At 50.2% G+C, this 16,042-nt stretch overlaps 1 protein-coding gene across 1 annotated transcript; it reads right to left on the reverse strand.

Moving 5' to 3' along the window:
- Positions 1–787: 787 nt before the first annotated feature.
- On the reverse strand, positions 788–13,790 carry LOC111166705 (cytochrome P450 4F3-like). The gene is given in 14 exon segments (XM_089905218.1): positions 788–1,038; positions 1,444–1,526; positions 1,681–1,745; positions 1,843–1,976; positions 4,294–4,423; positions 4,606–4,672; positions 5,769–6,039; positions 6,828–6,949; positions 9,371–9,498; positions 9,592–9,645; positions 10,667–10,756; positions 10,759–10,810; positions 11,341–11,415; positions 13,515–13,790. Coding segments are annotated over 14 exon segments (1,647 nt in total). The 5' UTR covers positions 13,713–13,790; the 3' UTR covers positions 788–860.
- Positions 13,791–16,042: the final 2,252 nt, after the last annotated feature.

The following is a 16,042-nucleotide window of genomic DNA, read 5'->3' on the forward strand; positions in this document are numbered from 1 at the left end:
AGGCAGCTGCTGTCCCAGGTGCTGAAGGAAGTGGCCCCACTCCTGCCTCCTCCACCTCCTCTCACTATTGTGGACCCTCTTGACCTCCACTTCCTAGATGAAAATGAAGTCCTGGGTCATGCCTCTCTGAGGGAAAAAAATTTTTTTTCGGTTCCTAGCTTCGGACCAGCTTCACATCAAAGCCCATTGTAACTATGTAACAGATGTAACTATGGAGATTTTGAATTTACTGAATCTTCTAATGACAGTTACCTTCAACGGCAGGTTTCCACACGTCCCAAAACTTAAATATAACTTTTATAACTTTAAAACATTTTAAATTTGAGAAATTGATGCAAAAAGAAGGGAAGAAATGAACCCTTATTGAGTACTGATGCTTACCAGATACTGAGTCAGTCATTTTGCTAATGCTTGCTTATAAATCTCCACAACCCGCAATAAGGTGGCTACTATTATGTAATAAAGGCAATGAGGCTTAGAGAGAGACATGATTTTCCCCAAGCCAAGCCGCTAGTAAATAAATGGCAGACTGGGATGGTGACCACTATAGGAGGGAGTGGTGAATCCAGCGTCATCTGAACCTGACGGCATCTAGCTCTCTGCTCCACCTTCCCTAAAGAGTATCCTTGACCTTGTGATCCAAGATGGAGCTCAAGCTACCACATCAATATCCACCCCCTCCCCACCCCCTTCCCCCGCCCCCCAGGTTCATAGCCTCTCAGACCCGCCTGGATCCCCCCAGGCCCCAAGCCTCCCTCTCAATGAGACTGGGGCAGACATGACAACACAGTTTTATTCCTAGGAATCTGCAAAGTGAGGTGTCTAGGGTCAGGGTGGATCGCAGGCCAGACTGTGGTGGGTCACTGCTGACTTGCACTCAGCGGCTCCACACGCAACCAAAGTCCGCCCTCCGCGCGCATGATCAGCTCCGGCTTCCTGCGTGGCTCCTCCTTGTCCGGCTGCACACGGAAGCGCAGCAGCGTGAGCGCCAGGACCACCTTCATCTCTGTCATGGCGAATGACTGCCCAATGCAGTTCCTGTGGGCGAGAGCGGGAGCTCTGACTGCGCCCGGAACCCTCATCCGGGCCCCACCGCACCGGGTATCTGGCCCACAACCCCCATCCCCACCAACAGGGATGGAGAAGGAGGCTAACCGCGCCTGGAACCACCACGTGGGTTTACATATCCCCAGAGCTTAGCCCACCCTCCAGTCCTGAACTCAGATCGGCAGACAGGGGAACAGGGCTCTCAACACACCTCGGACCCCTCCTCGGGCCCACCACCATTCCCCAGACCCTTACCCATAACGTGCAATGGAGCGGAGGGAAACTCTGACCATCTTAAATTTTCTCTCTTCCTGGCCCCCAAAATCAAGGCTGGAATTTCAGTCCCAGACTCCTGCGCCCACCACTTCATTCTCACCTCAGATGCCCCGTCCTCACCTGGGCCCCGCGGAGAAGGGAATAAAAGCCAAAGGTGACCTCCCCTTGATGTTTTCTGGGTCAAAGCGGAAAGGGTCATAGACCTGGGGGCGAGGCAAGACAGGACTGCTTGGCAGATGTTTGTATAATGGGGGGAGGTGATGTCTGATTTACTAAGCCAGAACCCTGTGCCCTCCTCTAGGGCCCCCGAGGGGAGTGGGCTAGGATGAGGGAGGTGGCGGGTAGCGGAGGCATCACCTCAGGGTCTGGCCACACCGATGGGTTGTGATGGGTCCCGAAAATACTGATGAGACAGATAACACCTGTGGGAGAGGAGGGGCCAGTCAGGACTAGGTCCAGGCCACCTGATTGGGCCCCTCTTTCTGACCAGGAACCTCCTCCCCTAGTCATCGTGGGCACCTTTGGGGATGACCCGTCCATCTGGGAGCACAGTGTCCTGGGTACAGCGGCGGGAGATGACTGTGACTGGGGGGTGCAACCGCAGACTCTCCTTGATGCACATGGTCAGGAAGGGCAACTGGGCCAGATCGTCCCTAAGGAATCCCCATGACAATTATCCAGGGAGCAAAAACAGAGACATCGCCTCCCCCCCCAGCCCTCCTGCTGTCCCATGAGATCCTCTCTCCCTATAACAAAATTGCAGATGGATCAAATATCTCCAAACACATTAAGTTGTATGCATTAGATAGGTACAGTTTTTTCTTTGTCCATCATACCTCAATAAAATCGTTCTTAGAAAGAAAGAAAGAAAAGCAATATCACAGAAGAACCAGACAAAATTTAGTGAGATAGTTTTAGAAGTTTTCCTAAGCAAAACATCGAAAAGCCAACCATAAAAACGTTTACAAATTCTTATAAAAATAAAATATTCTTTACGGCAAGATAGCAAAATCAAAAGGCAGATGAGTAAGAAACAAAAGATCAGATTCACTGTTGATTCTTGTTTATTACAGCACTAGAGATACTAGCTAATGCAATTAGACAGAGGAAAAAGGAGAGCAATGCCATTTGAAACGCGGGGTAAATATGTCATTTTCAGCAGTTAATGATTTTATACTTAGAAAACAAGAGAATTCACTGGAAAGCTTTTATAAGCATCGATGGTAAGATTCAGTAAGGGGACTGAATCCTTTTTCTTTAATCCCCTTCATTTTGTGTGGTGTTTTAAATCCTTAATAGTTGATACAGTTAACTAGTTCAAAATTGGAAAACTACAAAACACCACCCCCATGGCCCCACAGCACTCATTTCCCCTCCTCACGGTTTGCCTAGTGATTATTTTATATGTATCCTTCCAGAGGTGCTTTTTTGCATTAAAAAATATATAGTAGCATACTATGTACTATACACACTGCTCTGTATCTTTTTCATGTAACAGCGTAACAATCTCTTCTTGTACATCTCTTGGGTCCAGTGTCCAAAACAGGGCCTTTCCTACTCTGGAGCTATAAAATAATTTCCCATGGTTTCCTCTAGAGCCTTTAAGACTCCTTTAGTTTTTATTTTAAATATTTGATTCATGTAGATGTTATTTTCTTATGACATAAGAGCAGGTTGAATTCACTTTTTTCCAGGTAGCTCTCCAGTTGTTCCAAGTTTTTATTAAATGATCTTTATTTTTCCTATTGATGTGGGACTCCATATTTAGCATTTACTACGTTCACTGCACAAGAAATTTATATCCATAAATTATTAGTTTTTGTATTAGAAAGAATAGATGATGAAAGAAATGATGATGATATAAAATATCTGGATTAAAATTAACAAGAAATGTGAATGTATTCCAAATGAACTTATAAATATTTCTCAATACAGACAGACTAGATGAGTCACCATAGCAACAAGAGTATCTAAGGGTTAATTTAGCAAAAGCTGCATAAGATCTCTATACTAAAATAAAAGACTAAAGATTATTTGAATATACAAAAATGGGTATTCATTGCACACTCTGGGATAGTGTGTGTTAATATTATGATGTAATCTGTTTTCCACAAGCCAATCATATGTTCAAATAAACCTCCTCCCTCACTCATTTCTCTCTCTCTGTCTCTCTCTTTCTCCCCTTCCCCACATCACTTCATTTTTGCCCGGCTGTCTCTTTGACCTAACTGCATCTCAAATGCATCCAGATATCTACTGATCATCTTTCAGGGTCTCAGCTGAGGCACTTTTATCCACCCTCGACTTTGCCTCTCTTACTCTAAACCCCAGCACTGCCCATGTACACTGGGAGTGTCCTGACCTGGGGCTATTCCTCACCAGGCTGGGAGCTCCTGGAAGGCAAAGACTGGGTCTGGGTCCTTCCTGAGTCTCCAGGACACAGAACGGGGCTGGAAAGAGTTGGAAATGGCATAGAATTGGGGATAGCAGGCAGTTTGGCAGTGTCTCCTAAATGGGAACTGGATGGACGAAGACGCAGCTGTTCCTGGACAGAAGTTGAATGACTTTAGTCCTCAGGTATTCCCTGTGAATCCTGGACTAAATCATATGAAGAATTAGGGGACAAGAGATCAGAAAACACTCAGGGATGGAGATGTTTGAAAACATGCGATTCAAAGAGAAAAGTAAGGGAGTGGAGAGGAAGTTCACTTACTGAATATGTGCTAAATGGCATCATCAGCCCTCACACATTGTCGCTAATTCTCTCAGAAATCCAGGTCTTTCTGTCCCAAGAGCCTGCAAACTTTCCCCTGTTATGCATACTGGGTACTAGACCCTGCCTCTGGGATCTTCTCCTATTCCCACTAAGCAATGATGACAGAATCAACAAAAAGATTTCCCATCTTCCCCAGCCACGGTGCAAGGCCAATGTGAGGGGCTCAGAAAAAGACCAGGAGGACTTGCACTCACCATTCAATCTCCTTAGGCTCACGGTCCCTCAGGAGTTCTTGCACCTCCTGCCGGCAGCGCTCCTGGTATTCTGGGTGCTTCGCAAGGTTGTACAGGACCCAGGAGAGGCCGCTGGCTGTGGTATCATGGCCTGAGGGGCATCAGAAAAGCTTGGGTCTCTGAGCTACTTCAGCACCAGAAGGCGGACAGCACCCTCACAGTAAGGCCCATGGGGAGGATGGGGAGTGATGGGGTGATCTAGGGTCCACTCGCCAAGTTCCTTGGTGGGGGAGAGACCCCTTCCCCTCTGTAGTCTCACACTGGGACCCTCACCCTCAAACATGAAGGTGTCAGCTTCAGCTCGGATATCTTCGTCTGATAATCCCTTCCCATCTTCATCCTGGAGAGAAAGCAAGATCTCCAGAATCACTGAGGGCCCCTGAGCCTAAACTGAGACAATCTCAACCTCCATTATCCATCCAGAAACCCAAGCCCACCCTGAACTCCTAGACCTCGTTTGCTTGCTATCACACGAGGGCCCACCCCACAGGCCTCCTCTTGACCTCTTTGCCTCCTGTATTGTCCCTGGTGAAAGGAATCAATGATCTATAAATATTTTCATGTCTCTACATGATGCAACCTGGGTTACAGGATGATTGAGTGGCAACTTGACTTGGAAGCTATAGCTTGAGCATGGCCCCAAAGCCATTTGCTCATATGTTAGGATAGTAAATCCAGGGATTCCTTATCTCTCCTGGGAATAAGGAATGGGTTATAAACCTGTAGAATCTATAGACTTTGCCTTCTCTCCCACGAGGATTTGTTCAAGTTCAAGAACAATCTCTTCTCTTCCCTTCCCTTCCCTTCCCTTCTCTTCCCTTCTCTTCCCTTCTATTCTCTTCTCATCTCTTCCCTCCCCTCCCCTCCCCTCCCCTCCCCTCCCTTCCCTTCCCCTCCCATCTCCTCCCCTCCTGTTCCCTTTCCTTCTCTCTCTCTCTCCCCCTCTCCTTCCCCCCGTAGGAAAGAAGGGGCAGATGTCCTGCATAAATTCTAAAGTTCAAAATCTGGAGGTACTTATCCTGCAATGCAAGCATGGCTGCATGTATAGGTAAAACATTATGGAGCCCTCAGAGAAATTTAGGAATGGGGAACCATAGCTACAATTCTACTCTGGCTACTGTTACTGCTATAAGCCATAAATGGGCTGCTCTGATCCAGAGTTTTGTATATATACATACATGTATATATACAGTCTGCCTCCGTGGTAGACTAACTTATTAGCTTGTAAGTAGAGTAAAATCTCAGGACTTCACAGTTTCAGACTCAGCCATCCCCTGCAGGGGGATTCCACACACTCACCTCTAAAACTTATCCCTGACCCATCCCTCCCTCAAGCACCTCACATGGCTCCCCAGTACTCCCTGCATCCCGTCCAAGCTCTTTGATCAAATCGAGGTCCATTCTCATACTTCTGCTCAGATACCAGAGGAGCCTACCTTGGTCAGCAGGAGCACATCAATGAAGTCCAAGGTCTTGGCCTTAGCCTTGGCCTTGAGGAAGTCATCAATACCCTGACTGGGGAGGGTACGCCGCCGCTCCTGGATGACAACATCTGTGAAGTTGTGCACCAGGCGGCAGGCCCTGCGGAAGCACCGCCCGTCGGGGGTGAGGTAGTACAGGAGGTCTACGTTCAGGAAGATCTGCTGGTGCCGCTTTGCCACTAGGGCACTGAGCTCCAAGATGGCAGCGATATATTCACTGGGCTTCCTGCAGGATGAGAGCATGAAGGAAGCCAACAACATAAAACACCTGAAACCCAGAAGCCAAGAGCTACCTCCCTTCAGGAAACTGAGGCTCCAAGAACAGATGGCCCACAGACACAGTGTGGGGAGGAGCCAGGACATGAGACTCTCCAGACTCTTCTCTTCTACATCCCATCTCTGTGAGCTGCCTCCATGCCCCAGGCACCCAGAGCACAGCTTAGATATCATGCTTCTCTCCTCTGTCTCTCAGCCAGTACCTGCCCCTTCTCCTTCCCCAAACTGTCCACACGGCTCAGAACTTATCCTCTGCTAGCTGGTCAATGGCCCAGTCCCTTATCTATTCTCCTTATATCCAATGTCAACAACATTCAGTGTCTACATGACAGTTGGTCTTCTATTGAGTCAGACGTCCAAGCTCAACTTTAACCAAGACCCTCATCTGCTCAAACACATTCCTTGGTTCCCAGGAATCTTCAGATAAAGTTCATATCCTCTATGTCTGACTTCAGAATATCCTTAAGACATAACCCTGCCCACTCCTCCAAACTTATTTCCAAGGTGACTCCTCACAGTTGCACACACTTTGCTCATCCTACCGTCCTGACCTTTATCAAACAGCTCTACCTACCTGAAAGGTTAGCTCCTTTTCTTTCCCTTTCCCTGTCCTTCAATATCCAGCTCTGACCCACCTCCTCCAGGAAGGCCCTTCTGATTTCCCTGGTCAGTCCTCCCTCCACCATCTACTCCCTTGGGTGTATGGCTCATATTCCTGGGCCCTGGGCTGAGACTCACTCCTGGCAATTGCTGTCAAAACTGAAGACGCATTTCTGCAGACTGTCCAGGGTCATGAGGCTGATGTGTTCAAACATGTCCAGATGGGTGTGGCCCTCTGTGACCAGGTGCTGCCACTTGGCCTGGACAAAGAAGGGGACAGAGCTGTGGCTGGAAACTGACTCCCCTGACCCCTCCCTAACCCCTAAACACCAAGATGCACTCCCCCAGATTCTGACTCCTGGGCCCAGGCACACAACCCCAGGGAGGACCAGACCTGGGTAGGTGTGAAAGCTGTTACTATTAGGGCATGAAGTTACCATGACTGAGAGTCAGGAGATCTGGGTTTTTAAATCCTGGCTCTGCCCGCCATACTCTTTGTACCCTTGGTCAACTTATTGCATAAAGTAAGTGCTCAACAAATGTTAGCTTCCATCATCTTCATTGTTATAAGTTGATTAGGAAAATGTCCCCTATGTTGAGAGAGGTAGTCCTCCATGGGTCCTGAGTACCCCTGCACATTTTTGCTGGGTATGCCAAAAAATTGCAAGACTCGGATGTTCTTTACCTGGGCCATTTCTCAGAGTTGTGTTTGTAGCAAACAACCTTGAGGAGTGAGGTCATGTTGAAACCTTGTAACCCAGACTGAGACTTGAACCCATGGTCTTTTAACTGAAATCACACGCTTGGTCTCAGGACTTAATGAAGCTCAGGTTCTTGATGTCTCATTGCAGAAAGAATTCAGTGAGAGACAAAGTGATCGGTAAGAAGAGGATTTATTTAGGGAGAAACACATTCCACAGAGTGTGGGCCATCTCATAAGGCAAGAGGCCTTGGGAGAAACATACTCCACAGACAGAGTGTGAGCCATCTCAGAAGGTGAGAGCGGCCCCAGCGTATTGGGTTGTCAGTTTTTATAGGGGTGGGTAATTTCATAGGCTAATGAGTGGAAGGAGTATTCCAGCTATTTTGGGGAGGGGTGGGGATTTCCAGAAATTGGGCTACTGCTCACTTTTTGACCTTTATGGTCAGGCTTCGAACTGTCATGGCACTTGTGGGTGTGTCACTTAGCGAGCTGTTGTGTTACAATGAGCGTATATTGAGGCTCAAGGTCTAGTGCAAGTCGACTCGTCCGCCATCTTGGATCTATTTGGTTCTAATCAGTTTATGTCGTGTCCTCTTGCTATGTCATTCATTTAAAGGTTGTGCCCTGCCCCCTTCTCTCCTGTTTCAATGTCTCCCCCCGGACAAATACCAGGCTTGCTTCTCATTGCTATAAAAGTCATAGAGTCCCTAAACCTAGGGCTCCTTCCCTTGTAATACAACACACTATACGAGCAGACATCTATTGAAGCCCACCTGTGTCATCCTCAGGGTATTTGGTGACTTGGAAGAAGAATGCAAACCAACAAGAAGCACAGGCTGTTTTCTGTGCCAAAAGTAATACATTGTCCTTTGTCTCTAACCCAGGAGTCTCGTGACTTCTGGCAGAATCCACAAAAGAGTAACAAGCTCCCTTGTCAGCTTGCAGGTATGGAAAAATCTGAGGCGCTCCACAAAATCCTTACGTCCACTACTCCCTTCCCATGTATATATCCAAACCTTTTGCAATGTATTTTTTCAGTAACTTCTATTAGGAGGTGGAGCCTACTTCACCATTCTTCGATTCTGAGCTGGCCTTGGACTTGTTTTGGCCAATAGACTATGGTGAAAATAATGAGGTGGTCATCCCAAACCTAGACCCCACGGGCACCGCAGCTTCCTCTCGGTCTTTTCAAACCCTGCCTCTGCCATTTGAACCAGCCTGAGATCTAATATCTCCACCATGATAGCTTATCAAAGGGGTAGTGAGGGGTATGCTCCTCTGCTGGTTTCCTTGGTAGCTTATGAGCCAACCTGTTGTCAATTCCCCTACAACTGGTAACCTCTCACCCATCCACCCCCATAGGAAGACTGCCGCCATGTCCTTCCCGCTGTCGGCCACACATGGTGGGGTGTCACTCCAGGACCTTGCTTCAGACGTGTAAGTTGCCCCCGTCCATTAAACCACTGATGTCTCTGTTACTGACTCCAGCTCTTTCTTCAGTCTTGAGGCTGCAGGCCTGTGGGGTGCAGCCCAACACTGTCTGACCCACAGCTGATTATAGGTACGTGAGTGACCCCATCTACGTTCAGAGGAAGCAGCCAACTGGCTCACAGACTTGCTGTCAATACTAAACCCTTATTGTTTTGGAGTGATTTGTGACTCAGGAATAACTACTACATGATATTCATCGTTCTCATCAAACGTGCCTCAAGATTCCATGGTTTCTGTGAAGGTAAAATAGAAACTATTACCTTCTCAGCACCTACTATGTGCCAGCGACATGGCTCCGTTATGTTATCTCTACCACCCTGCAAAGCAGGGATCACATTATACTCATTTTATAGCCAAGGAAATTGAGGCTCAGAAGGAAAGAACAATGGCCCAAGCCACGCAGAAGAGCCAGAATTACAGACAAGATGTGTCTGACTCCCCGTTGTCCCCAAGACTCCAGCTGGGACCCTGAGTTCAAGATACTCACATGCATGATGTCTGCACTCTTGGTGAAAATCTTCATATAGGGCTTCAGGATGTTGAAGTGGAAGGCGGGTGTCAGCATGCGACGGTGGCTGCTCCATTTGTCACCGGCACTCAGCAGGAGCCCATCCCCTAGCCGAGGCAGCCACGGGGAGTGGGCAAGGGCAGCACCTTCCCCTGGGCCCCCAAGGTTGTCCCCAGCCCGCTTCACTCACAGTTACTCACCCAGCCAGGGCTTCAGAAAGTCGTAGAAGTGCACGTCCTTGGGTGCGACGGTGGCTGACATGAATGAGGACCATCAGGGGCCAGGAAGAAGGGGAGGGGAGGGATTTTGGTGGGGAGTGGAGGCTCCCAGCCAGGAACCTGCATTCCTCCTCCAAGCCCAGCATAGCAGGAATGGGGCCAAGAGCACAGGAAACTGGGAGGAGGGGGGAAGGGAGGGTGGAACAGACCAGGCTGCAGCACTGAATACAGTCAAGACAGAGCCCATAGACACAACCCTATATGCTTAGACACACCCCAACATGACACAACATACCCCAACATGACTTGACATGGCACCTTATAAACACCAAAGCATAGCCCAGCACTTTACAAAACGCCTTTACAGGGACCTAGGATGTTACATCTGCCCCAGCACTCTGACCTCTCCTGAGACATCTGACAGGGCCCCAACATGCACGACACAACCTGACTGACATGACAAAACGTACTCTGCCATGAACCTGAAGACAATCTGACATGACCTCAGTGTACTCCAGACAGGACCTAATACACTTATATCACAGACCTGAAACAGGCAAGACCAAGACATACTCTAAGATCTGCATCAGACGCGACTCGCATAAGGTCTCAGGCATTTCTCAGAGTGACCCTGAGTCCCAGACCTCAGACAAACTCCAAATGTGGCCCAGACGTGACCAGCAGGAGAACCAGACAATCTCTAATGGCATCTCACGTAAGAATCAGAGACTCCAAGATGCCTCAGATGTCCTTGGCCACAGCTGAGCCCCAGACATGACTGAGACCATCTCCATTTGAGCTCAGGTATAAACATATACAAGGTATAACATACACCAGCTGTAACCAGAATCCAGGTAGAAACATACGCGACCAGACGTGGCTATACAGCAGACATTGCACAGACATGACCTCAGGTCAGGCAGGTGGGAGTCCGGGTGAGAGGGAGGCAGTGGCATCTCTGCCACAGCCCCTTCTGTCTGCACCTTGGTCACCTGCCCACCTGGAGGCAACACAGAGACCATGGCAGTGGACAAGCTGTGGCCAGGGAGGTGTCTACCTGGAGCAAAGAGCACAGGCTTGATGCAGGTGGGGTGGAAGATGTGGGTGACCACATGCCAGGGTCCAACCCACCAACGGCACACATCCCATAGGTGCTGGTCTGCCCCTGTGTGTACAGGAGACCTTCCTCCGAGCTCTGAATCTGGACAGGCACAAAAATGACCCAGTTCACACTCTTCCAGGCTGCCAGAGGGAAAGACTTGCAAGGAAGGGATCCAGACCTGAACCTATGAATCACCTCCAGCAGCCGCTCGTCTGTCCTCAGCCTCCTCCTGGGCTCCCTCCCCACACTCTCCATACATGACACTTGAGGTCCCTCAGGTGCAAGGATAGAAAGGGTTTTTCCCTGTTTGGATCCCAAATACCATGTTCACCTGACTTCTCTTCCATCCTCATATTCCAGGTACGGAAACTGAGGCTCTGAATTATGAAGTCACTTGCCAACAGTCTCCCAGACACTAAGCCTGAGACTCCAGCCCAGGTCTGTCTGAACCCAGGGCCTGAGTTCTTAACCATCCAGCTGCTCTGAGCCCCAAAACAATAGCTCAGAGGACCCTATGCTTCCCAGGGCACTCAGCGTCTCTGGGACACAGAGATTGGTCCCATGACCCAGGCAAGGGAAATTAAAGGGAATCCTGTATCTTTCCCTGGAAATGTTGTGAATGAGGTCACTTTTCCACGGGGGTTGAGTTTCTGGCATTCATCTCTACCACGATGAGAGTGAAGCCGTCACAGATGGACACAGAACTGAAAGACGAAGACAGATTTCTGATGACATTGTTTAAGACCTGGATCCAGCTGGGCCTGAAGACACCCTCCTTGGACTTTACTATCAATTGATTCGCTTTCTTTCCTTAGAACATACAGGGTCGCATTTCCACCACTAACAGCTGAAAGAGACTTCAGCAGCCAGAGAGAGCCAGGGATCTTCCCAGAGTCATTGAGCATCCTGGTGTTTCAGCCAAGGTCTCTGTCAGTTGCTGCCTGTTCATTCCTCTGCTTGCCAGGTCTGTCTGGGGATGGGAGGAACAGGGGACAAGAGAAGGGAGACAGGGTGCGGTGGAGTCTCCTCAGGGAGATTCCTGGGGACTGGAGAAGGAGGGCACTGAACTAGAAGTGGTCGAGCTGCAGGATAGAGTCAAAGAAACTGACCCACCAGAGAGGTGGATGTCGTGGAAATAGCAGCCCAGATCTTCCACCAGCCACGAGTCTTCATTGCTCTGGGCCTGGGGATGGGTGGGACTGAGGGCAGGCCTGGCAGGGGGCCTGGGATGCTATGGATTTCCACTGCACCACTTTACCCTCTGCTTTAAAAAATGTCTGCTCATCGATCCAGACACAGTTCCAGCAACTCCTCCTCCAGGAAGCCTTCCGGGATGCCCCAGAAGAAAACCTTGCTTCTCCTATGGGTTGCCACAGCCCATCTCCCTCTGGTCAATTCCTGACCACACCAGGTCAGGGATCTCTCTGTCCAGACCTGTGTCCTCAAGATTGGGGGTGTCCTTCACCCAGAACACCAGGGTGGGGGTGCAGACGGCAGTGACAGGAGGAAGGAGGCAGTGAGATGGGGGCTGGTGAATACTTGAAGGAAAGAGGAAGATGGCTGAGAGAGAAGAGGGGAGAAAGGGCCGGGGTCCTGTAGGGGCCACACTGAAGCTTGGCAGGGAGGAGCTGGAGGCCCTCAGATGTGTCATGGCACCACCACCACAAGCTCTGCATGGGTACCTGAGGCATTGGCGACATTCCGGATCAAGTCAGGATGGCAGAAAATGACCAGGGGGGTGATAGGGCCCATCCAGATCATGTATCCCTTGGGGTAGTTGGCCACCAGCTGAGTTAAGCCCCTCAAGCCCTGCTCCGTGGGGGGGTACTGCAAGGAAGGTAAGGGCCATCAATTCCCAGAAGGAACCTCTGCAGTGGACAGTGTGTGGGATTCTGCACAGATGGAGGGAATCTCTGCTTCCTCCTGTTCCTTCTCTCTGAGGGCAGGAGGGTCCTGGGGGCCTCTTCATGTCCCCGGAGTGTATCCCAGGGCACAGGGAGAAGACACGCTCTCTGCCCACAGGGAGGGTGACCTTGGCTTGAGAAGACAAATTTTTCTTATCCTGGGAGTGGTCCTTGACTGAGGGGGTTGATGGCAAGTTCCTCACCTTGGTCATCAAACATTTATTTTGCATGCCTACTGTATGCCAGCCCTGGACTGGGCACTGTAGTGTCTGCTCCCCAGAACTATCATCAAATTGGAAAGATGGTTAACAAGTAATTGGACAATTAACTGTTTAATTAATCATGAGCGGGGCCAAGTCAAAGGTCAAAGTCTGGGGCACAAGGTAGGCAGGCATGGAGGATGCGGAAGTGTAAGAAGGCTTCTGAAAGAGGAAGTGAGTGGCCAACTTTATCCAGATTGGTCAAGGTGCCCATTGGGACATCTTGGAGGGAGCAGGGGGAAGGGAGTAAGATTAGAAGGAGGGGTCCTGGAGAGGGGAGGGGGTGGGTAGATGTGCACCTGTAGGTGGGAATGAGGAGGTGATAGCTATTTCCTGTGGGGAAGATGTAGCCCAGAATAAGACACAAGGAAATGGGCCACATGCAGAGCAGACCCTGGACAGCGCACCTCATGTGTGGAAGACAGACAGGAAATGGACCCCAAAGCAGGCTAGGGATAGAAGGACAGGATGTGCGGAAGGTCTCGATGGCAGAGCAGAGGAATGAAGGAGTGAGGAAAAAGGGGGCTTCTCATCCTCCCTGGCTTCTCTGCTGTCCTACAGCCCCTGAGCCCCATTCCTGACCTTGCAGGAAGTCCACCCACCCTGATGCTCCAGACTCATTCTGCTATCCACACTCACCAGGCCCAGGTGACCCAAGAACCAGTTGCGTTTTGGGGGCTGCGGGAAACATTGAAGGCGGCGAGAGTTGTTGTAGGAGGTGTAGGTCCAGGCCAGGACGCGGGCCAGTAGCCAGGAGGCCCCGACCAGCAGCAGGAGTAGCCACGGGGAGGCTGCCACCAACCCGAGTCCCAGCCAGGACAGGTTCACCTGCAGCATCCTGTAGGGCAGACGCGGTGGAGGGTGAGCTCCTGAGGATGAAGGAATGGGGGCCGATGATGGTGAGCTGTGAGGCAGAGACAAATAGAGGGACAGGAACAAGGGAGAGAGGGGCAGGGATGGTGAGCGCTGGGGGCAGGGCAAGAAGGGCTCAGAGAAGACAGACAAGGTCTGGGAGAGGGGAGGAAGACCCAGTGAAATCAAGGCGAAGACAGAGAGACAGAGACAGACACAGAGACAGAGAGAGAGACAGACAGACAGAGAGACAGACAGACAGACAGACACACACACACACACACACACACACACACACACACACACACTTTCTGTCACCCACTGGTATCCACTCATCTCCCAGGCCAGCTCATTCCCTTGAGCAGTGGCCTTCCCCACCCCGGGCCAGGACCCCCAGCCCTTAGACCCCCAGCCTGGCACCTTCTATCAGGAGTGCCTTGTCCCACACAACTTCCTCTCCCCTCCTCTGGGGAAGGCTTTGGCTGGCCCCTGACCTAGAGGAAGCTTCCAGGGGCCGGGCTAAGCCAGCCAATCCCTGCAGCCTGCTTACCTCCTCCCCACCTGGCAGCTGCCCAAATAGAAGGTGGAGGGAAGGGGTTACAGTGTTGTTGAGAGAAGCCTGTGAACCAGCTCAGGATCACACAGTGTGGACACTGGATCCTCAGGACTCAGCACCTCCTACATGGGCAAGTTGGGGTGTGGGCAAAGGTGACTCTGGACCCCAAGTTCACAGCCAGCCCTGCCCTTCCAAGGCCAGGGTGCAGCAGGTAAAAGCATGAACATTCAGGTGCCAGGTGAGCAGGGCAAACATCTCTGGGGCTCCTCTCCATGCGTGGGCCAGGAGGGTGTCTGCACCATTTCTTGTCATAGAATCAGGAAGCTCAGAGACGTGAAGCCACTGGCCTCCGGGGCACACAGCCTTGCAGGAGTTCAAGTCCTGCCTCCGGGCAGCCCAAGGCCTGAGTAGAGACATGATTGCTGGGACCAAGAACAGAGAACCCAGCCTGGCTGGGGGTTACCTGCATCAGATTCAGGGGATAAAGTGTCCTCAGCTAGAAGAGGGCACCTGGAGGCACGAGGGGTAAGGCTGCAAGGGGCTGAGAGAGAACAGGATCCAGACAGGGGAGGGCAGAGCTGGGAGATCCTGAGTGGGCATCCTCACTGTGACTGTGGGCTGTGCCGACCTTCTCTGGGCTGTCTTCCTATCTGGGAAATGGGTTGCTAGATGAGAGCCTGAGAGGGGGACCAAGGAGGGTTCTGCAGGAAGATGGTAGGGATCAACAGCTCCCAGAAAGATGGAATGAAGGAAAAGTGCTGGCAACTAGTATTTGTGTTACTCTGTGTCAGTATGCCACGTAAAGTATCCCTATTCTGTGAAGAGAACTATATGCAAAGAGTGCCTACTCCGGGCTGGACACCTCAAAAAGCACCCCTCAGTGTGTCAGCTACTCTACATAAACTGTGCCTACAAATAGTCAGGTGCTCTACATAAAGCATACCTACTATGTGCCAGGTACTCTATGTAAAGTACACCGACTGTGTACTGCGTGCTCTATGTAAATATGCTTACTGTGTGTCAGGTGCTTACATAATGTGTATCTACTATACATCCCAGGATTCGACGTGAGGTCTCTAAAACAAGCATGCAGGCTGCCTGCTGGCTGGCATTTCATCTTCCCTTCCTGGGCTGTTGGAAAGGATCAGGTTCTGGATCAGCAGAACTGAGTTCAAATCCAAGCTCTGCTACCTGATGGTTATGTGACGGGCTAGTCACTTGCCCTCTCTAAGCCTCATGTCCTCTTCTGTAAATGGAGAGATGGATTTCTATCTCTCAGGTAGTTCACTCCTCAACAACAAACTGTACTTGAACACCTACTCTGTATCAGGCAGAGTGCTTGGACCCAGGACATTGGAGGAACAAGACAGACAAGGTCTCTGGATTGAGGTGCTCATGTGTGATGGGGGAAGCCATCAGGAAATAAGACAGGGTCAGATAGTGGCAGTAATGAAGGAAATTAACAGCCTGAGACAGAATAGAAAGTGACCAAGGGGACTGTTTTGGACAGGGCAATCAGGGAAGGCCTCCCTGAGGAGGTGGTCTTGTGACTGAGTCCAAGCTTGTACTGCTCCACACAAAAAAGTTTAATGAATTGAGAGATGAGCTCTTGGGGTAAGGAATGGTTACCTTATTTGTAAAGTCAGCAGACCAAGAAGTTGGTGGACTAGGGTCCCAAAGAACCATCTTACCTGAGTTAGAATTCAGGCTTCTTTTATACTAAAAGTGGGGTGAAGGTCTGTGTGACTGGTTGCTGTAA

This window comes from Delphinapterus leucas, unplaced genomic scaffold, assembly GCF_059928025.1.
Source record: "Delphinapterus leucas isolate spDelLeu-1000000601 "Yukka" unplaced genomic scaffold, BTC_Dleu_Yukka2 spDelLeu_asBTCV2_sq25, whole genome shotgun sequence".
NCBI classification, from domain to species: Eukaryota; Metazoa; Chordata; class Mammalia; order Artiodactyla; family Monodontidae; genus Delphinapterus; species Delphinapterus leucas.